This window comes from Oryza brachyantha, chromosome 3, assembly GCF_000231095.2.
Source record: "Oryza brachyantha chromosome 3, ObraRS2, whole genome shotgun sequence".
Classification (NCBI taxonomy): Eukaryota; Viridiplantae; Streptophyta; class Magnoliopsida; order Poales; family Poaceae; genus Oryza; species Oryza brachyantha.
The window spans coordinates 22,503,891-22,519,044 of NC_023165.2; the positions used below are offsets into that span (position 1 = coordinate 22,503,891).

At 46.4% G+C, this 15,154-nt stretch overlaps 2 protein-coding genes across 2 annotated transcripts; one reads left to right on the top strand and one right to left on the bottom strand.

Annotated features, from left to right (window-relative positions):
• The first annotated feature begins 2,224 nt into the window (after window positions 1–2,224).
• LOC102700886 (uncharacterized protein At4g38062) lies at window positions 2,225–6,149 on the top strand. Its single transcript, XM_040522802.1, has 2 exons — window positions 2,225–2,308; window positions 2,547–6,149. The coding sequence occupies exon 2, from the start codon at window positions 2,552–2,554 to the stop codon at window positions 5,915–5,917; it is 3,366 nt and encodes a 1,121-aa protein (XP_040378736.1). The 5' UTR covers window positions 2,225–2,308; window positions 2,547–2,551; the 3' UTR covers window positions 5,918–6,149.
• A 6,377-nt stretch (window positions 6,150–12,526) lies between these two features.
• LOC121053831 lies at window positions 12,527–13,320 on the bottom strand. The gene is made up of 2 exons (XM_040521796.1): window positions 12,800–13,320; window positions 12,527–12,656 (listed from the first exon to the last, which is right to left on the bottom strand). The coding sequence occupies exons 1-2, from the start codon at window positions 13,318–13,320 to the stop codon at window positions 12,527–12,529; spliced, it is 651 nt and encodes a 216-aa protein (XP_040377730.1).
• Window positions 13,321–15,154: the final 1,834 nt, after the last annotated feature.

Sequence of the window (15,154 nt, forward strand, 5' to 3'; positions counted from 1 at the left end):
GCGAGGGAGGGGGCGGCAGACTTCGCACGGCGCGGGCTGGGCGAGCGGGCGCGGAAGCTAGGCCGAGGCGGCGGCCCAGGAGGGAGGGAGGAGGCGCGCGCGGGAGAGGGAGGCCGGTCGGCTAGGCCGGCCCGAGAGGAGGATGGGAGCTGGGCCGGCTCGGCTGGGCCGGCCCGAGGAGGAGGGAAGGGAAAAGAAAAGGGAGAAGGAAAAGGAAAAAGAAAAGAGGGAGGAAAATTGGACTTCGGCCCAATTTGAGGAGGGAGGGAAAAAGAAAGGAAGAGGAAGGGAAAAAGGAAAGCCCCATTTTTGCCGAATTTTAAATTAATTTATTTAACCAAATTTTATACTTCTTCAATCTGAGTTTAAATCCAGTTAATCGATTTGGAACCTCAATTTAATTAAATTAAGTTCTTTTAGAGGGATTGTTCCTGAGTTGATTAAGCCAATTATTATTTATGAATTTCTTTTAGGAATTTAGGCTTGGGATAAAACTCCGGCCGTGACATGCCGTCGCCCTCATTGTCCCCTGTTGGGACCTGGTTGGGGTCGGGGCCATTCTTGACCAACCCGACCTATTGCCAACATAAGTGTCATGTGTACTGGTTGATAGTTTTCTTAAGGTGGACAGTGCAAGCACATACGAGGCGAAGGCGTGGAATGGCGAGAGGGAAAAGTAGGTGCATGTGATGCTTGCACTATAAAGTGCCCCGTCATATCTATGAGATTTCATGTCCTCATTCCAAAATATTTTTTTTGACGTGTATGACTGCCAGGGCTTTGCCCAACGGTGTGATTTTCAATTAAAAGGAAAACGAGAGTTTATGTACAACACTCATATAAATCTAAAGGTTTTGTAACCAATGTAAAATGGATTGTTTCAAGGGGTCCTTCATTCTAATATGTACAAGTGTTTCTTTTGTAAGAAAGGTCTTCCGTGAATCCAATGATGGGGTTAGACCGTCAAAGATAAGTGTTTCTTTGCTTCCATATGTGCCATGAAGCGATGAAGAGAATCTCCAAAAAAAAAACCCTTTGTACCATTTCTGCTAAACCTCCATCTTGCAAGAGATGTCATCTGAAAGAATTACAGATTATGATTTCAAACAATACCCAAGTGTTGTCAATAGGACACACTGAAAGGACAATAGGACACACTAAAAGGACAGGTGAAAAATAGATGCAATCTTGTTCCTATTCTTCATCCTCTGCATATAAGACAGGTTAGATTATCCTCCTCCTTTGCACAGTATCTTCTATCAAGCATATCCTTTATATTCAGCCTGTCAGAGAATAGCAGCCAAGCGAAAAACCTTTATGCGCATAATACATTTGGTCTTTTATATCCAAACAAGAGGTCTTGGTGGGTTAAGACTTGAAGTTAAGCTTGTAGAACCTCTTGGAGGTGTAAATATGAGAACTCCATATAAAGTTCTAATTGTCACCATTTGAATCATTAAGGTTTACACCCGTCACTAAATTTCGAAGGTGCGGATACTCCTCATAAGCTTGGGTACTCAAAGGCAGCAAAAAAAAAAAACGATCCTCATACCGTACGGTACGCAGCCGTCGCCCCGGTGGACTCCCTCCCTCGCCGGCGGAGAAGACGAACAGTGACTCTCGTGCTGTATGAAGAGGTATGTGAAGAGACGCAGCACAAGGACGGGGATACGATAGTACAGTGAGGGCCTGTTTAGGGGAGTTTCTAGCAGCTGCAGCTTTTCCTAAAATCTGTCCCAAACAGTCCATAACTTCTGAGAATCTATAGTTACAGATTCTAAAAAATAAACTAAAAAGCCAGAAGTTGGAGAAGCTAGGTTTATGAGCTTTTTCTGATTCTCAAAAACTGACTACCACGCAACAGCAGCTTCTCAGAATCTAAAAGTCTCCAAACAAACCCTAAATACCAGTCCAGGCTACTTACTGCTGGGGTATTTGCACCGTGGGCCTTTGGAGCCTCAACCGTGTGGCCTTGGATTCACTCGGGCCATACCACTTGAATCCTCCAGCGTGGATCATGTGGCCTGATGGGAGCTTCAGTCCAGTTGGCAATTGGGGCTATAGCCTGGATTGTGAATGCCTTCAGTTCGGCCTTCCGGCCCAGGTACTGTCAGCCGAGCCACTGTCACGTGGGGCCCAACCGCCAGCCGCCGTGACGCCTGCAGACCCACCCCGTCGCCCACACGACGACGGCCACGCCACCGGTCCGCACCGCCGCCAATTTCAAACGCTGGAAGCGGCGGCGAGAAAAGCCAGAACCCAACGGCCCTCGCCGCGTCGTCCAGATCCGCCTCCGCCTCCTCCTCAGGTATCGCCCAGCGCCGCCGCGGCGCTGCGAAAATTTCAAATCCTTCTCTCCCACCTCCCACCCCCACACGACGTCTTCTAGGGTTTCCATGACCGGTCTCTAGCTCATGTCCCGCTCCTTCTTCCCGACCTGCTCCTCCCTCAAAGGTGGCGAGATTTGGGCACTCGGTTGGGTTTGGGTTTAGGCTTTTTGGTGGGCATTGGGTTGATTTTGCTGGTGTTTTTTGGTTGTTGCGCAGCGGAAATGGAGGAGATGTGCAAGGAGATGGACGGCCTGAGGTCCGAGGTGGAGGCGCTCACGGCGGAGTGCCGCGCCAAGTCGGAGCTCGCCGACGGGCTCAGGCGGGCCGGCGCCGAGCAGGCGGCGCGGCTCCGGGAGGCCAGGGCGGAGATGGAGAGGCAGGCGCGGGAGATCGCCGCCAGGGACGAGGAGATCTCCTCCTCCGGGGAGGCGCGCCGGGAGCTGGAGGCCAGGCTGGCGGAGAAGGAGCAGGCCCTGCGGAACCTCTGCGCGGCGCACGAGGCGCTCAAGGGCAGCGCCAGGGAGAGGGGCGAGGGCCTGGAGGCCGAGAAGCGGGGGCTCGTCGCGGCGCTGGAGGAGTCCGAGGCGAGGCGGCAGGAGCAGGAGGTGGCCGCCCGCTCATCCGGCGAGGAGGTTGCCCGGCTCAGGATGATGCTGTCCGAGAAAGACAAGAAGTGCTCGGCGGCTGAGCAGAGGGCGTTGGCGCCGAGGGAGGTGATGATGAGGGACGACATGCTGGTGAAGCTGGAGGAGGAGAAGTCCGCCATCGCGGGGAAGCTCAAGTGGAAGTCTGAGCAGTTTAGGCACCTCGAGGAGGCACTCAAGAAGGTGCAGGACGAGTTCAGGTCAGCGAGAAAGGAGTGGGGCTCCGATAGAGCGATGTTGGTTGATCAGATTGGCACTCTTGAAGTGAATTTGGATTCCAAGACCAGAATGGCCGAGGAATTTCGGTCGAGGCTCGAGATGTGCAGCCAGGCGCTAGCTCACGAGGAAGGCCGTCGGAAACGGCTAGAGGCAGAGATGTCTGAACTGAAACACATGTGTGGTAATGTGGTCTCCGATTACGAAGAAGCAAGGTCGATGATTGAGTCGCTTACCGCGAAAAGAGATGGAGAGATCGCATCCTTGAGAAGTTCACTGGCTGAGAAGGTCACGTTGCTCAAGGAAATGGAGTATGCGAAAGCACGTCTTGAGCAAGAAAACGAAGATATGCGAACTTCGCTGAAGGAATACCAGGAGGCTCAGATTGGTGCAGCAGATGCTGCGGTTTCGTTGAAGGGTCTGCGAGAGAAGTTCCGAGTGCTGGAACAGACACATAGAAGCTGCACTGAGAAGCTGAGAGATAAAGAAGCAGAATGTAAATTGCAGATGGAGAAGCTTGGGAGTGACCTGGATGCTTGCTTGTCTCAGTTGGGTTCCAAAGATATGCTTATCGGGCAATTGCAGAATGAGCTGCTGGGCAGTTATAGCTCACTGGATATGCAAATGTTACAAAACTGGGAAGCTTCAATAGCTCTTACTGTTGTAGAATCAAAACTTTATGATTCTTGTTCGTATTTTACTGCAATGGAAGTGGATATGCAGAATAGCCGTGCCCAACTCGAGCACAATTTTGCTGCTGCAAGAAAGCAGTTAGAGGAAAATGACTGTGCCATTGCCCAATCCCAAGCTGAATGGGCAGAACAAGTGGAGGAAATAGCAACATTGCATCAAAGAATTGAGCAGCTTGAACACATAGAAAAGGAACATGAAGAGATGCAAAGGCAGCTTGATACATACAAAGTTGACAGTGCGTCAAGACATGTTCACTGCTTAAAAGGTGAGGCTTCAGAAGAGGAAAATAGCCTGAATGAGAAACTGCAGAAAGCGCTAGGTGATTTGGATGAAGCATACTCTGCCCTTTATGAGAAGAAGAGTGAGCTGAGCCAGAAAGAAATCAATCTTCATAAGCAAAAAGAAGCAATGGAACATTTGGAAGAGCTCAAACTCTCTATGGAAAATGAACTCAAAGGCTATAGGGATGAGAACAATATACTGAAAAGAGATCTTATTGCAAAAACAGAAATAGAAGAGTCCCTAAGAGAAGAAAAGGAGAAATTACTGGGTGCTCTCAATGAAGCAAACTTTGCCCTTTCTGAGAAAAAGTGTGAACTGAAACAATCTGAAATCATTCTTCATCAGCAAAAGCAAACACTGGAGCATTTGGAAGAACTGAGAATCAATATGGAGACTGAAATCAATGGCTACATCCATGAAAATCGTGTCCTGAAAAGGGACCTGGATGATACCCATATTGCTAAATTGGAAGCTGAGAAGACTTACAGTGAAGAAAAGGAGAAGTTGTTATGTGCTCTTGATGAGGCAAAGTGTTGTCTATCGAACAAGAAAAATGAGCTTGACCAAGTCACAAATAATCTTCACAGGCAAATGAAAGCAGTGGAGCAATTGGAAGAGTCAAGAGTTGATATGGAGGTCAAACTAAGGCACTACATGGATGAAAACTGTGTGCTAAAGAGTGATCTGGTTGCTGCTCTTGATGCCAAAGTGGATGCTGAAGAGTCTCTTAGGGAAGAAAAAGATAAGTTATGCAATATAATAGATGAGAGATACAGGAATATTGAGGAGCTTCAGCAATACATCGCTGCGCTGGAACAAGAAAATTTGGATAAAAAACTTGACGTGGCAGCTCTTATCAAGTCAGATGTTGACAGGTCCATTCAAGAAGTGAACAGAAAGTACTCTGAAATTGTTGAGGTCTTTGACAAAAAGCTTTTGGAACTTGAAACAAGGGTAGGTTTCTTTGAGCAGGAATACACATGCAGAGAGCAAGAACTCATGGAAATGTTTGATCAGGAGGAAGCAGATTGGTATACACTAATTGCAGAGAAAGAGAACACTATTTCTGATATTCAAGTAATTGTGGAATCTGCTCAAGGTGACATTAAGAGCCTTCTTGAAGCTGCTGTAGAAAAGCTCGCAGAAGTTCAAATTGAGGTTCAGCAACTTTATGGTTTTGCAGAAAATCTTAATTCACTCAACCTTATCCAAGAGCATGATAATTTGTTCAAAGGAATGCTCATTGTAGAATGCGAAAGAGAGCTTGAGGCACTGCGAGTGAATTTAGCATTGGAGAAAGAACAATCAAGTAATCTAAAGAATGCTCTTGAGCAACACAAAGCCAGGACAACCACTGAGATGTTAGAAAAGGAAAAGAAGCATCTGGAAGTAACAAATAAGATGAAATCTTTCGAGGAAAGAAAAGAAATACTGGAAGAGCATGTGGTAGAGCTGAAGTCTAGAACAAAGGATATGTGCAATGCCTTCGTTCAAGAGAGGAAATACTTATTTGGTGAGTTAACTGGACTGGTTGACACAATTGGAGCGGCAGTTCATGTAGATGAAGATCTGATGACAAGTTTGACAAAACTCATGCATAAAGTTAATAATGAAGAAGCCTTCCGGAATTCTAGTAGCAAAGAAATGCTTACCTCAGAGAATATAAATGCGAAGAATTCAGCACCCTTGGTTAGAAACAAATCTGTACACCTCCCAGATAAAAGATTACCATTAAAGGAGCACAACTATTAGCCTTTTTAGATGAGGTCAGACTATACTGACATTGTTGTAATCTTTGTATCATGTTGCTCTGAATCCATATAGGCTTTAGCTTGACTTGCTACCTGTAGATTCGTTCTGCCATTTGCGTTATGTTGTTTATATGCAATGGCTATGCTCATCCAGCATTTCTTATTTATCAGTTACCTTTAAACTAATTTATTATTTCAACTACCAAGAGGAATGGCATTATTCCTTAAAAACATTCTGTGCTCGTCTCATTTCTTTTTAATCACCACAGCTGTACTGTTATTCGCAGTCGATTGCTTAGATGAATCAATTGTCATCAGATGTAAATCTGCTAGTTACCTTTAAATTGCCTGTGCATTTTCCTAAGCTCTGACTTTGTTTTACAGCAACTTCTGAAATGTTCATGTTAATGCACCTTAGTTGACTTATTAGTTGAAAATCCATTACTATAAAAGCTTTGAAAAAAAATGAAATAATATCCAAATGATGTACTGTATCATAAAAATTTGTCAGTAGCAAGTAGCATCACCCATTCCCTTGTCTGCGGGAATGTGCTGCCACTTGGCCTGTAAGATTACATATGAAAACTTTTGTTTTTGCAATTACATCTGTTGTAAATAAGTGAATTGTTTTTAGTCCTTGAAATTTCTCATTTGTCAAATGACCTGCGTTGATTGTCATAGTGCCTATTGTTCTCTGAGGCCACGAATAACTAGATATAATTCCATGGCCTTAACTGTTAAGGTAAGCAGCTCTTTTACATGTTACAGTGTTTATTAGTTGTCTGAGGGAGTGCTACTGACAAAATCAGATCAGAATCTGCTGGTAAGGTCATGGAAGTAAAGAAGAGAGCAGCCTTGTCACATGGTACTGTCCTTTGGAATATACTCCGTCATCTCTCAATATGCATTTTTTGTAATGAAATCAATCTGCATAATTTGCGGAACTCTATTCCTCACAAGGTTAATATCTTCTATTGTTCCTGGTAATTCATCTCCACTTGAATGAATTTGAAATAAATACTAGTTTGGTTCACTATCTTTTCTGTAAGGCTGAACAAGTGGTCTGTGCTATTTTTCAGTTTATACGGCCACTGGATTTTTCTTGTGCATGCTTAATCTGGTTGAGTGCTCCATCTTTATATAAATGTTTTTAGCAGTTTTTCCTGTTTGAATTGCTATCAAATTGTTATCTGCTAGTTCTTAGGGGTGTCGATTCTTGGTTGCTTGAAAAATTCTTTCTTAAACCTTCAGATTATTTGTAGTTATGTAGCCTACTACCCTGGTAATTTCATATGTGCCTGTTATTTCATTGGCAATGTTCACCGTGAGGTTAAAATGTAACTTTTGCATTGTGTTATTGCCAATCTATAGTTTCTTATTTGAACTAGTGAAATTTTGCATGCCAGGATGCTACGTGCTATTACACGAGACCTTTTGCTCTGTTGGTTGTGTGTGTTTTCTTTCCTGTTATCATTGAGTCAAAATGTCCATTACTTACTGGCTCACTAGCAACTGACCAGGTCAAAATCCTACAGTAATATTTTTCTCCCCCTTATTTCGATAGGACTGATTAAGTAGGGAACTATTATCACTCGGCTGTTTGATATCTCTGGACCATTATCTCGACAGTTACTCTGATATGCTGGTTGGATGTGAAATATATTGATCTACAGGCTTATAGTGCAGTGTTACAAAGTTCAGATGATGATACTTTCCATTTCGGCATCGTTCTAGAATACGACCTGAGATTTCCTATTAACTGGGTCTGATCGTAAGGTAGCTGAAGACAACATCAACGTTGTCTGCTTCAGAAAGATGGTTTGCCCCGGGGCAAACAGACAAAAACATCCCAAGCTGGCTAGGAAGTAGAAGGTATCGTTAATGCTGTGTGTTTCCGTCATCCAGGGAGAATCGTTCCTTGATCCAATTTCATAATGCAGACCAGGATGAAATACAGACATCTAAATGCCCTTTGGCCTGTTGAAACATACTGAGGCCATACCTCAAGATCTGAAGTTTATGCAGCTGTGACTTGGGCAAACCTGGAAAGCACCGTTGCCTGTTGATTACTGGCGTAATGTGGAGGCAATACGCTGAAGACATCAAGCGTAAATATGGGAATAATACACCGGCTTAATGCCTTGTTTTGATCATTCTGAACCTTGTCCCCAGTGCAGATCCTATCTTCTAATAGGCTCTTTGGTCTGAGGAAGTCAAGGTAACTTAACTTACTATCTGTATATGCATTATTTGTGGTATAAAGGAAATCAAGATAACTTCACATACAATCTGTCTTATATGCAGTATTTGTGGGTGGTCGCCGACGTGCAAAAGATAGTACTATGCTGGCCTGGAATCATGCACAAGGAATTCCATATTGCCTAATGTAAGCTTCTGTACTCAGCTGATTGAACTGGTTGAATCAGATTGACTTCTAGTAACTTCATCCAAATTTACTTGCATCTATAGATTTCTGTGTGCAATGTTTAGTCATTCATTTTATTTGAAAAGAATAAAAAAATTGTCACACATAAAGTATTATTTATGTTTTATCATCTAATAAAAATAAAGGTACTAATCATAAAACTTTTTTTAATAAGACTGACTGCACTCTTTCTGCGACGGACGATGGAGGTAATAATAATTGCATAAATTCCCTGCTTGCTAAGTCATTGCCATATGAATGCATGCAGGTGGTCAAGCAAACATATTCTCGATGTTATTTTGAAACAATCGACAGCACACATCACTACATCACCAATTAAACTGTACGTACCATTGTTCAGAGAGTTTACTTCATTTATTTACAAGAACTCATCTTTGCCAATCAATCAATCCATCCATCCTGTGGCCAAAACTAAACCACAAATTGTCCAAACTAACATAGGACGAAGAGGATGTTGCGTCCGCAAATTGCAAGAACTCTACAGCTTCGCTTCTGATTTCTGAAGATAGAAATTGAGCAGAGAAGCTGTCATCTATCTACAGAGGCATTAATTACACAGAGTTAACCGTAACTATCACTCGAACTCCCAGCATGCTCTTCGGTTGTCCAACTCCATGGCCACCATGACATCTTGACTTGTGTCCTTCTCCATCGCCTTCTCGGAGTCGGAGAAGACCGCCTTCGCCGAGGACACCGCAGGATCAGCTTCTTGGACGCCGGCCGGTCGCAAGTTCTTGGACATGGAGGGCAGCGGGCGCATCGGCGGCGGCGGCGGCGGCAGGGGAGCACAATGGTCATCACGTCGGCGACGGCAGCAGCAGCAGCTCTGGCGGCGGCGGTCGTAGAAGCACGGGTGCGAGTGGCTGCCCCCGGCGAGCTCCTGCGCGCTGTGCACTCGCCGCATGCGCGGCGTGGCGGGGAGCCCTGCCGGTGGGCACGGGCACGGGCGCGCGCGGCGGGAGAGATCCTGCTCGCTCCGCGTGCGGCGCATCATCGGTGGCGCCAGCGGTGGGCGGCGCTGGTGGGCGCCGGCGCCGGCGGTGGAGACGAAGACCCGGAAGCTGGCGGTCGGCCGCGTCGCCTTGAGGCGGTCGTACTCTTCCCGCATGTGGGCGAGCTCCTCGTCGCAGGTGACCGACACGAGCAGGTCCTCGTCGAGGCCGTCGTCGGCGAGGCGGTACCTGACCGCGGTGACGGCGGCGCCGGCCTTCTCCGCCAGGCGCGCCCGGAGGTCGCGGAAGGCAACGTCGCGGGGCACCACGAGGGCGCGCGTGTCGCCGCCGACGTAGCGGAGGCCGGCGTCGGGGCCGCACGGCACGAGGCGGCCGCCGTGGCTGCAGAGAAACCTCATCGTCTCCTCCCCTCCGCCCATCTCGATCCAAGTCGATAGATCGATCGATCTTGGAGAGAGAGAGAGAGAGCGAGAGGATGCAGATGTGCGCGCGCGAATCTGGCGCGAATTTATAGACCGCTGTACGCGTGCGCATCCATCGATCCGTCGTTCGAAATCCGACTCGGAATTCGACTTGGAAAAAATCCCATTCGAATTCGACGTCGACTCGGTGTTGATCCTACGGTTCTGAAGGATATTTCCTTCATGGGCCGTAATTCGATATGTTGGCCCATGAGAGGATATTTCAGGTTTTCTCAGGACTATATCTTATGTGCAAATGTAGGTGTTTTACGGTGCTCCAGAGGTAATAGCTTTTGTTTAATCCTGGTCGTTAATTATTGACTAATAAATAGTAATTAGACTACTAATGCACACATAATTAGTCTTCCTTGCTTAATACCCATACATGCAGATTACCAACTGTGAATAACCCAAAATTTATTTTTTTTCAATATAAATTACTTGTTCTGGGATAAGAAAACTTGACCATGGTTTGAATTTCCTATTTTCTATTGAACAAATTAGAAATGATTGGCTTTTCTCAAAAAGAATATATGAATTATGTAAATACATAATAAAAAATAAAGTTGAAAGTGAAATTATCTTATTCACTATCATGATATTTTTATTTTTTTGCAAATTTAAATTTTAATAGTATATATATTTTTAATCACATCTATTAAATTCTTGTATAGAAACATGGCGTAGTTCCTTATTCTAATATAATGGTGTTGTCGCTATCGGCGGTCACGTCCAGGTCAGCCTAAGCAACGCACAGTCCCTCCTCACGTGGCGGACGAAGGTGAAGACGTCGGGAGCGACGAGGAATACTGGGGAGGCCAGGCATGGTGTCGGAGCTCTAGCTCCTCGAGTCCTCCCCGAAGCCGCCTGACGAGGACGTCTTCCGTCTACGTCATGCTATTCAGGCTCTGTGAGTGGCACCACGTGGTCAAGGCCCGGATGCACGCGTGGACGTGAGTCGACGGTGAGCACCCGAGCTTCGGGGAAGCGGGGTTTGTCTTGGGAACGTCATGCTGAGTATGCTTGTTAGGTTTGGGGAGACCTAGCATGTGTGGAGGTGTCGCTTTTCCTCCTGCCGTCCTGATGCCGCTTTGGCCACCGCCGTCCTCAACAGTCATGTCGTCCTAGCTACCCTATCTAGGGTTGTCGACGGGGCTGGGAATGACTAGAATGCCTTCAGCCCTAACCCCAAAATTAATCCCTAGCCCTGACCCTAAAATCAAATATGGGGGAAATTTGTTCCGTGTCCCCATCCCTGCAGGGTCCCTAGCCTTGAACAAGGCACAGTTTTTCTCAAAGGCGTATCTATCCAAGGGTGTGTGATCGGTTACGTCCTTCTTCATCGGTGGCTATAAGCGGAGGCCATTGGCGGCGGTGGATGGCGTCGGTGTCGGACGGAGGATGTCAACGTCGGAGGGTGGCGGCGGCGAAGGGAGGTGGCGGGAGGCGGGCGGAGCTATGGAGGAGAGAGGCGGCGATAGACAGAGTGCGATGGCGGAGGTAGGAGGTGGAAGGCGGCGGCGAGCAAATAGCTAGCAGATGTGTTAAGAGTATTCATAACTAGTGTTTATTATTCATATGGGCCCAAGGCCTAATTTTTTTTAAAAAAATTTTGGGCCGCCATGGGAATCCACGCCAGGGAATATTGTCCCCTGTCCCCGTCCCCGAAAAATACAGGGCCCTAACCCCGAATCCCTGCAGAGGAGATTTTGTTCCTGAACCCAGCCCTGTCGAGGCTCGGCGGGAAATTTGCCAACCCTAGCTCTAGGTGCCACCAGCTGTCTCCGTTCTCCCTTGCCATGCTTCCCTCACCTTGCCTGCTGCGCCCTAGCTCGACCGGCCCCGTTCGGCCAGCTTCCTGCACCCCTACGAGAGATGTAGAGTAGACAAGAGAGTAAGAAGATGTTGTTGACATGTGGGGCAAAAATAGAGTCGATAGTATCCTGAGACCTTTGAACGGTTTGAATGAATTTAGGATTATGCATTTCTTGTTGGGGGTTAAGTGACCTCAAACAGATTCAACATTAAGTTGAGAGGGCTATGGTGAACTTGTTTCTTTTCGGCCTGGTCTGGTACTTGAGCATGCCTACCTCTAGTGCTAGCTTCCACCTGTTAAGTATTCGTTGGTTACTTGAACATATCCGATTAATGATTTGTCACATATATGCCTAGCCATATATATGTCAGGTAGCTTAGCCCGTTGAGTCTAAATGAGCTAAAAGTCTAAGTCACGTTTGTTAAGCGTATTAACGAGCTATATCTCATTGAAATCACTTCTATAAATTTAAATTTTGCATGTTATCATATTTTTACATAATAATAGACACCAGTAACTAATAGAGAATTTAGATATAGCTAGTTTGGATATAATTATAATACTCAGTCCTAAGCATACAAAGATTTAGTGACCTTTTATTTTGACTAGCTAAATGAGTGGTTCATGAGCTTGCTAATTCTAGCTTGGCCGAACTAATTAAGACTACGAGTTCGAGCTGATTTGAGTTTAGCTCGGTACAAGCAGATCCGAGTCATGAGTTTTGAACTCTCTGTCCACCCGATGTCGAGGAGACAATGAGTTAATGATGAAATGTCACTCATGTAATTTCGATTTGCTTGGATCAATTTACATACAAGCTGCCGAGATTGCAAGAACTCTACAGCTTCACTTCTGATTTCTGAAGATAGAAATTGAGAAGAGAAGCTATCATCTATCTACAGAGGCATTAATTACACAGAGTTAACCCTAACTATCACTCGAACTCCCAGCATGCTCTTCGGTTCTCCAACTCCATGGCAACCATGGCATCTTCACTTGTGTCCTTCTCCATTGCCCTCTCGGAGTCTGAGAAGACCGCCTTCCCGAGGACACCGCAGGAGCAGCTTCTTGGACGCCAGCCGATCGCAAGTTCTTGGACATGGAGGGCAGCGGGCGCATCGGCGGCGGCAGGGGACCACAATGGCCATCACGTCGGCGACGGCAGCAGCAGCAGCAGCAGCTCTGGCGGCGGCGGTCGTAGAAGCACGGGTGCGAGTGGCTGCCCCCGGCGAGCTCCTGCGCGCTGTGCACTCGTCGCATGGGCGGCGCGGCGGGGAGCCCTGCCGGCGGGCGCGGGCACGGGCACGCGCGGCCGGAGAGATCCTGCTCACTCCGCGTGCGGCGCATCATCGGTGGCGCCAGCGGTGGGCGGCGCTGGTGGGCACCGGCGCCGGCGGTGGAGACGAAGACCCGGAAGCTCGCGGTCGGCCGCGTCGCCTTGAGGCGGTCGTACTCGTCCCTCATGTGGGCGAGCTCCTCGTCGCAGGTGACCGACACGAGCAGGTCCTCGTCGAGGCCGTCGTCGGCGAGGCGGTACCTGACCGCGTTGACGGCGGCGCCGGCCTTCTCCGCCAGGCGCGCCCGGAGGTCGCGGAAGGCGACGTCGCGGGGCACCACGAGGGCGCGCGTGTCGCCGCCGACGTAGTGGAGGCCGGCGTCGGGGCCGCACGGCACGAGGCGGCCGCCGTGGCTGCAGAGAAACCTCATCGTCTCCTCCCCTCCGCCCATCTCGATCCAAGTCGATAGATCGATCGATCTTGGAGAGTCAGAGAGAGAGCGAGAAGTTGCAGATGTGCGCTCGCGAATCTGGCGCGAATTTATTGACCGCGTACGCGTCCGAACCCATCGATCCGTCGTTCGGAATCCGACTTGGCATTCCGAATTTCCGATTCGAATTCGACGTCGACTCGGTGTGATCCTTCGGCTCTTCATGGACAATTCTTTCGTGGGCCGAAATTCGATATGTTGGCCCATGAGAGGATATTTTTAGGTTTTGAATTTTTTGAATTTATTTATTAAATAATTTAGAAATAATTTTGTATTTTGAAAAATCATAAAACTAACATGCTGCCGTCCTCTAGGAGGGCGGAAATGTGACATGGCAAACTGCCGCACCGCCAAATACGACCGCAAACGGCGGCCCGAGCTTTTTTCATTTAGCCCCTGGCCGCGCTCTGTAAAGGCGGTAAGGGGGGAAATGAAAAAAAAAGTTGCCCAGCCAAGAGGTGAGAGAGGGAGGGTGGACATAGGGCGGAAAGAGGCTAAACGTAAAATCGTCGAGCCACCGTCATCACACGTTCTTGCCGTATGCCACGTAGGCTTTCTGCGCGGTAGGAAGTTAGATATGTGATTTTTTAAAATACAAAATCAATTTTGTAAATTATTTAATAAATAAAATAAAAAATTCTAAAAATTCTTTAGGTTTTCCTAGGACTATATCTTACTCGCAAAAAGGTTGGGTGAACATAGTGTTTTTATTTGTTATTAAAATGTGCATTTCCATCTATCTTGATAAAAAAATAAATCTAAGATTGATTAGAATAAAAAATAAAAAATAAATTGCTCACCGAAATTTGTCTATCTTGTTTCTTCATATTTATGTTGTCTCTGCATTTTCACCCTATTTTCTCGCTTATGCTTATAAGATAAAATTTAAATTTTTGAACCTTAAATTTAGAGTTAATTTTAAGGTTTTTTTTATCAAAGTTTAATTTTATCCTTGGTTTTTAGATCGCTATGGATACATATATAAAAATTTTATGTATAAATTATTTTTCGTTTACAAATGTATCTAACAATCACCTTCTTTGACTTTTATAGAGCAGTAAGTGTGTTGATATAGGATCACCTTACCTCTATTCACCTAATGCCCTGTTCGGTTAGAGGGGGATTGGGTGGGATTTAGCCACAGCCCCGTGGATTTCTCTCCCGCAGAATAAATCCCGTCCCATAGAAAAATCGCTGTTCGGTTAAGCCTAGTCGGGGTTTTAGCCCGGCCTATCGTAGGATTTTTCCATTGTCTTGGCCGAGGAATTAATGCTCTCCATCGGTGGTATGAAAAAAATCCCACCATCTTATGTGATAATGTGTAAAATCCTAACCTGCTACTTTCTATAGATTTCTGCCAAAATGAACGGATGTTTTTATAGAAGGGAATATGAGAAAGTTGGATATTCAAACCCCACGGGGATTGGGTGACACGGGAATGGTTTACCTAATCTCCGAGATAGATTTCTCTTAGGAATTAAATCCCAACTAACCGAATAAGGCCTAAGAGAATTGAAGCATATTGTGATGTATATGTTTCATGAGCATATTATGGTGTATATGCATTACGAGTAGATTGTGGTGTATATGCTTCACGAGCGTGTTAAGATGTATGTGCATTATGAGTAATTGTGGTGCAATGTGTATCATTAGCATGTTGTGCTGTATATGTATTGTGATTTGTGAGTATGTTGTAATGTATATACTGCACAGGCACCATATGCAAGGGGAATGGGAACATTTGGAGTACAGCTCGAGAAGTAATGAGCTGAAGTTTGCTCGTTACGACTTCACA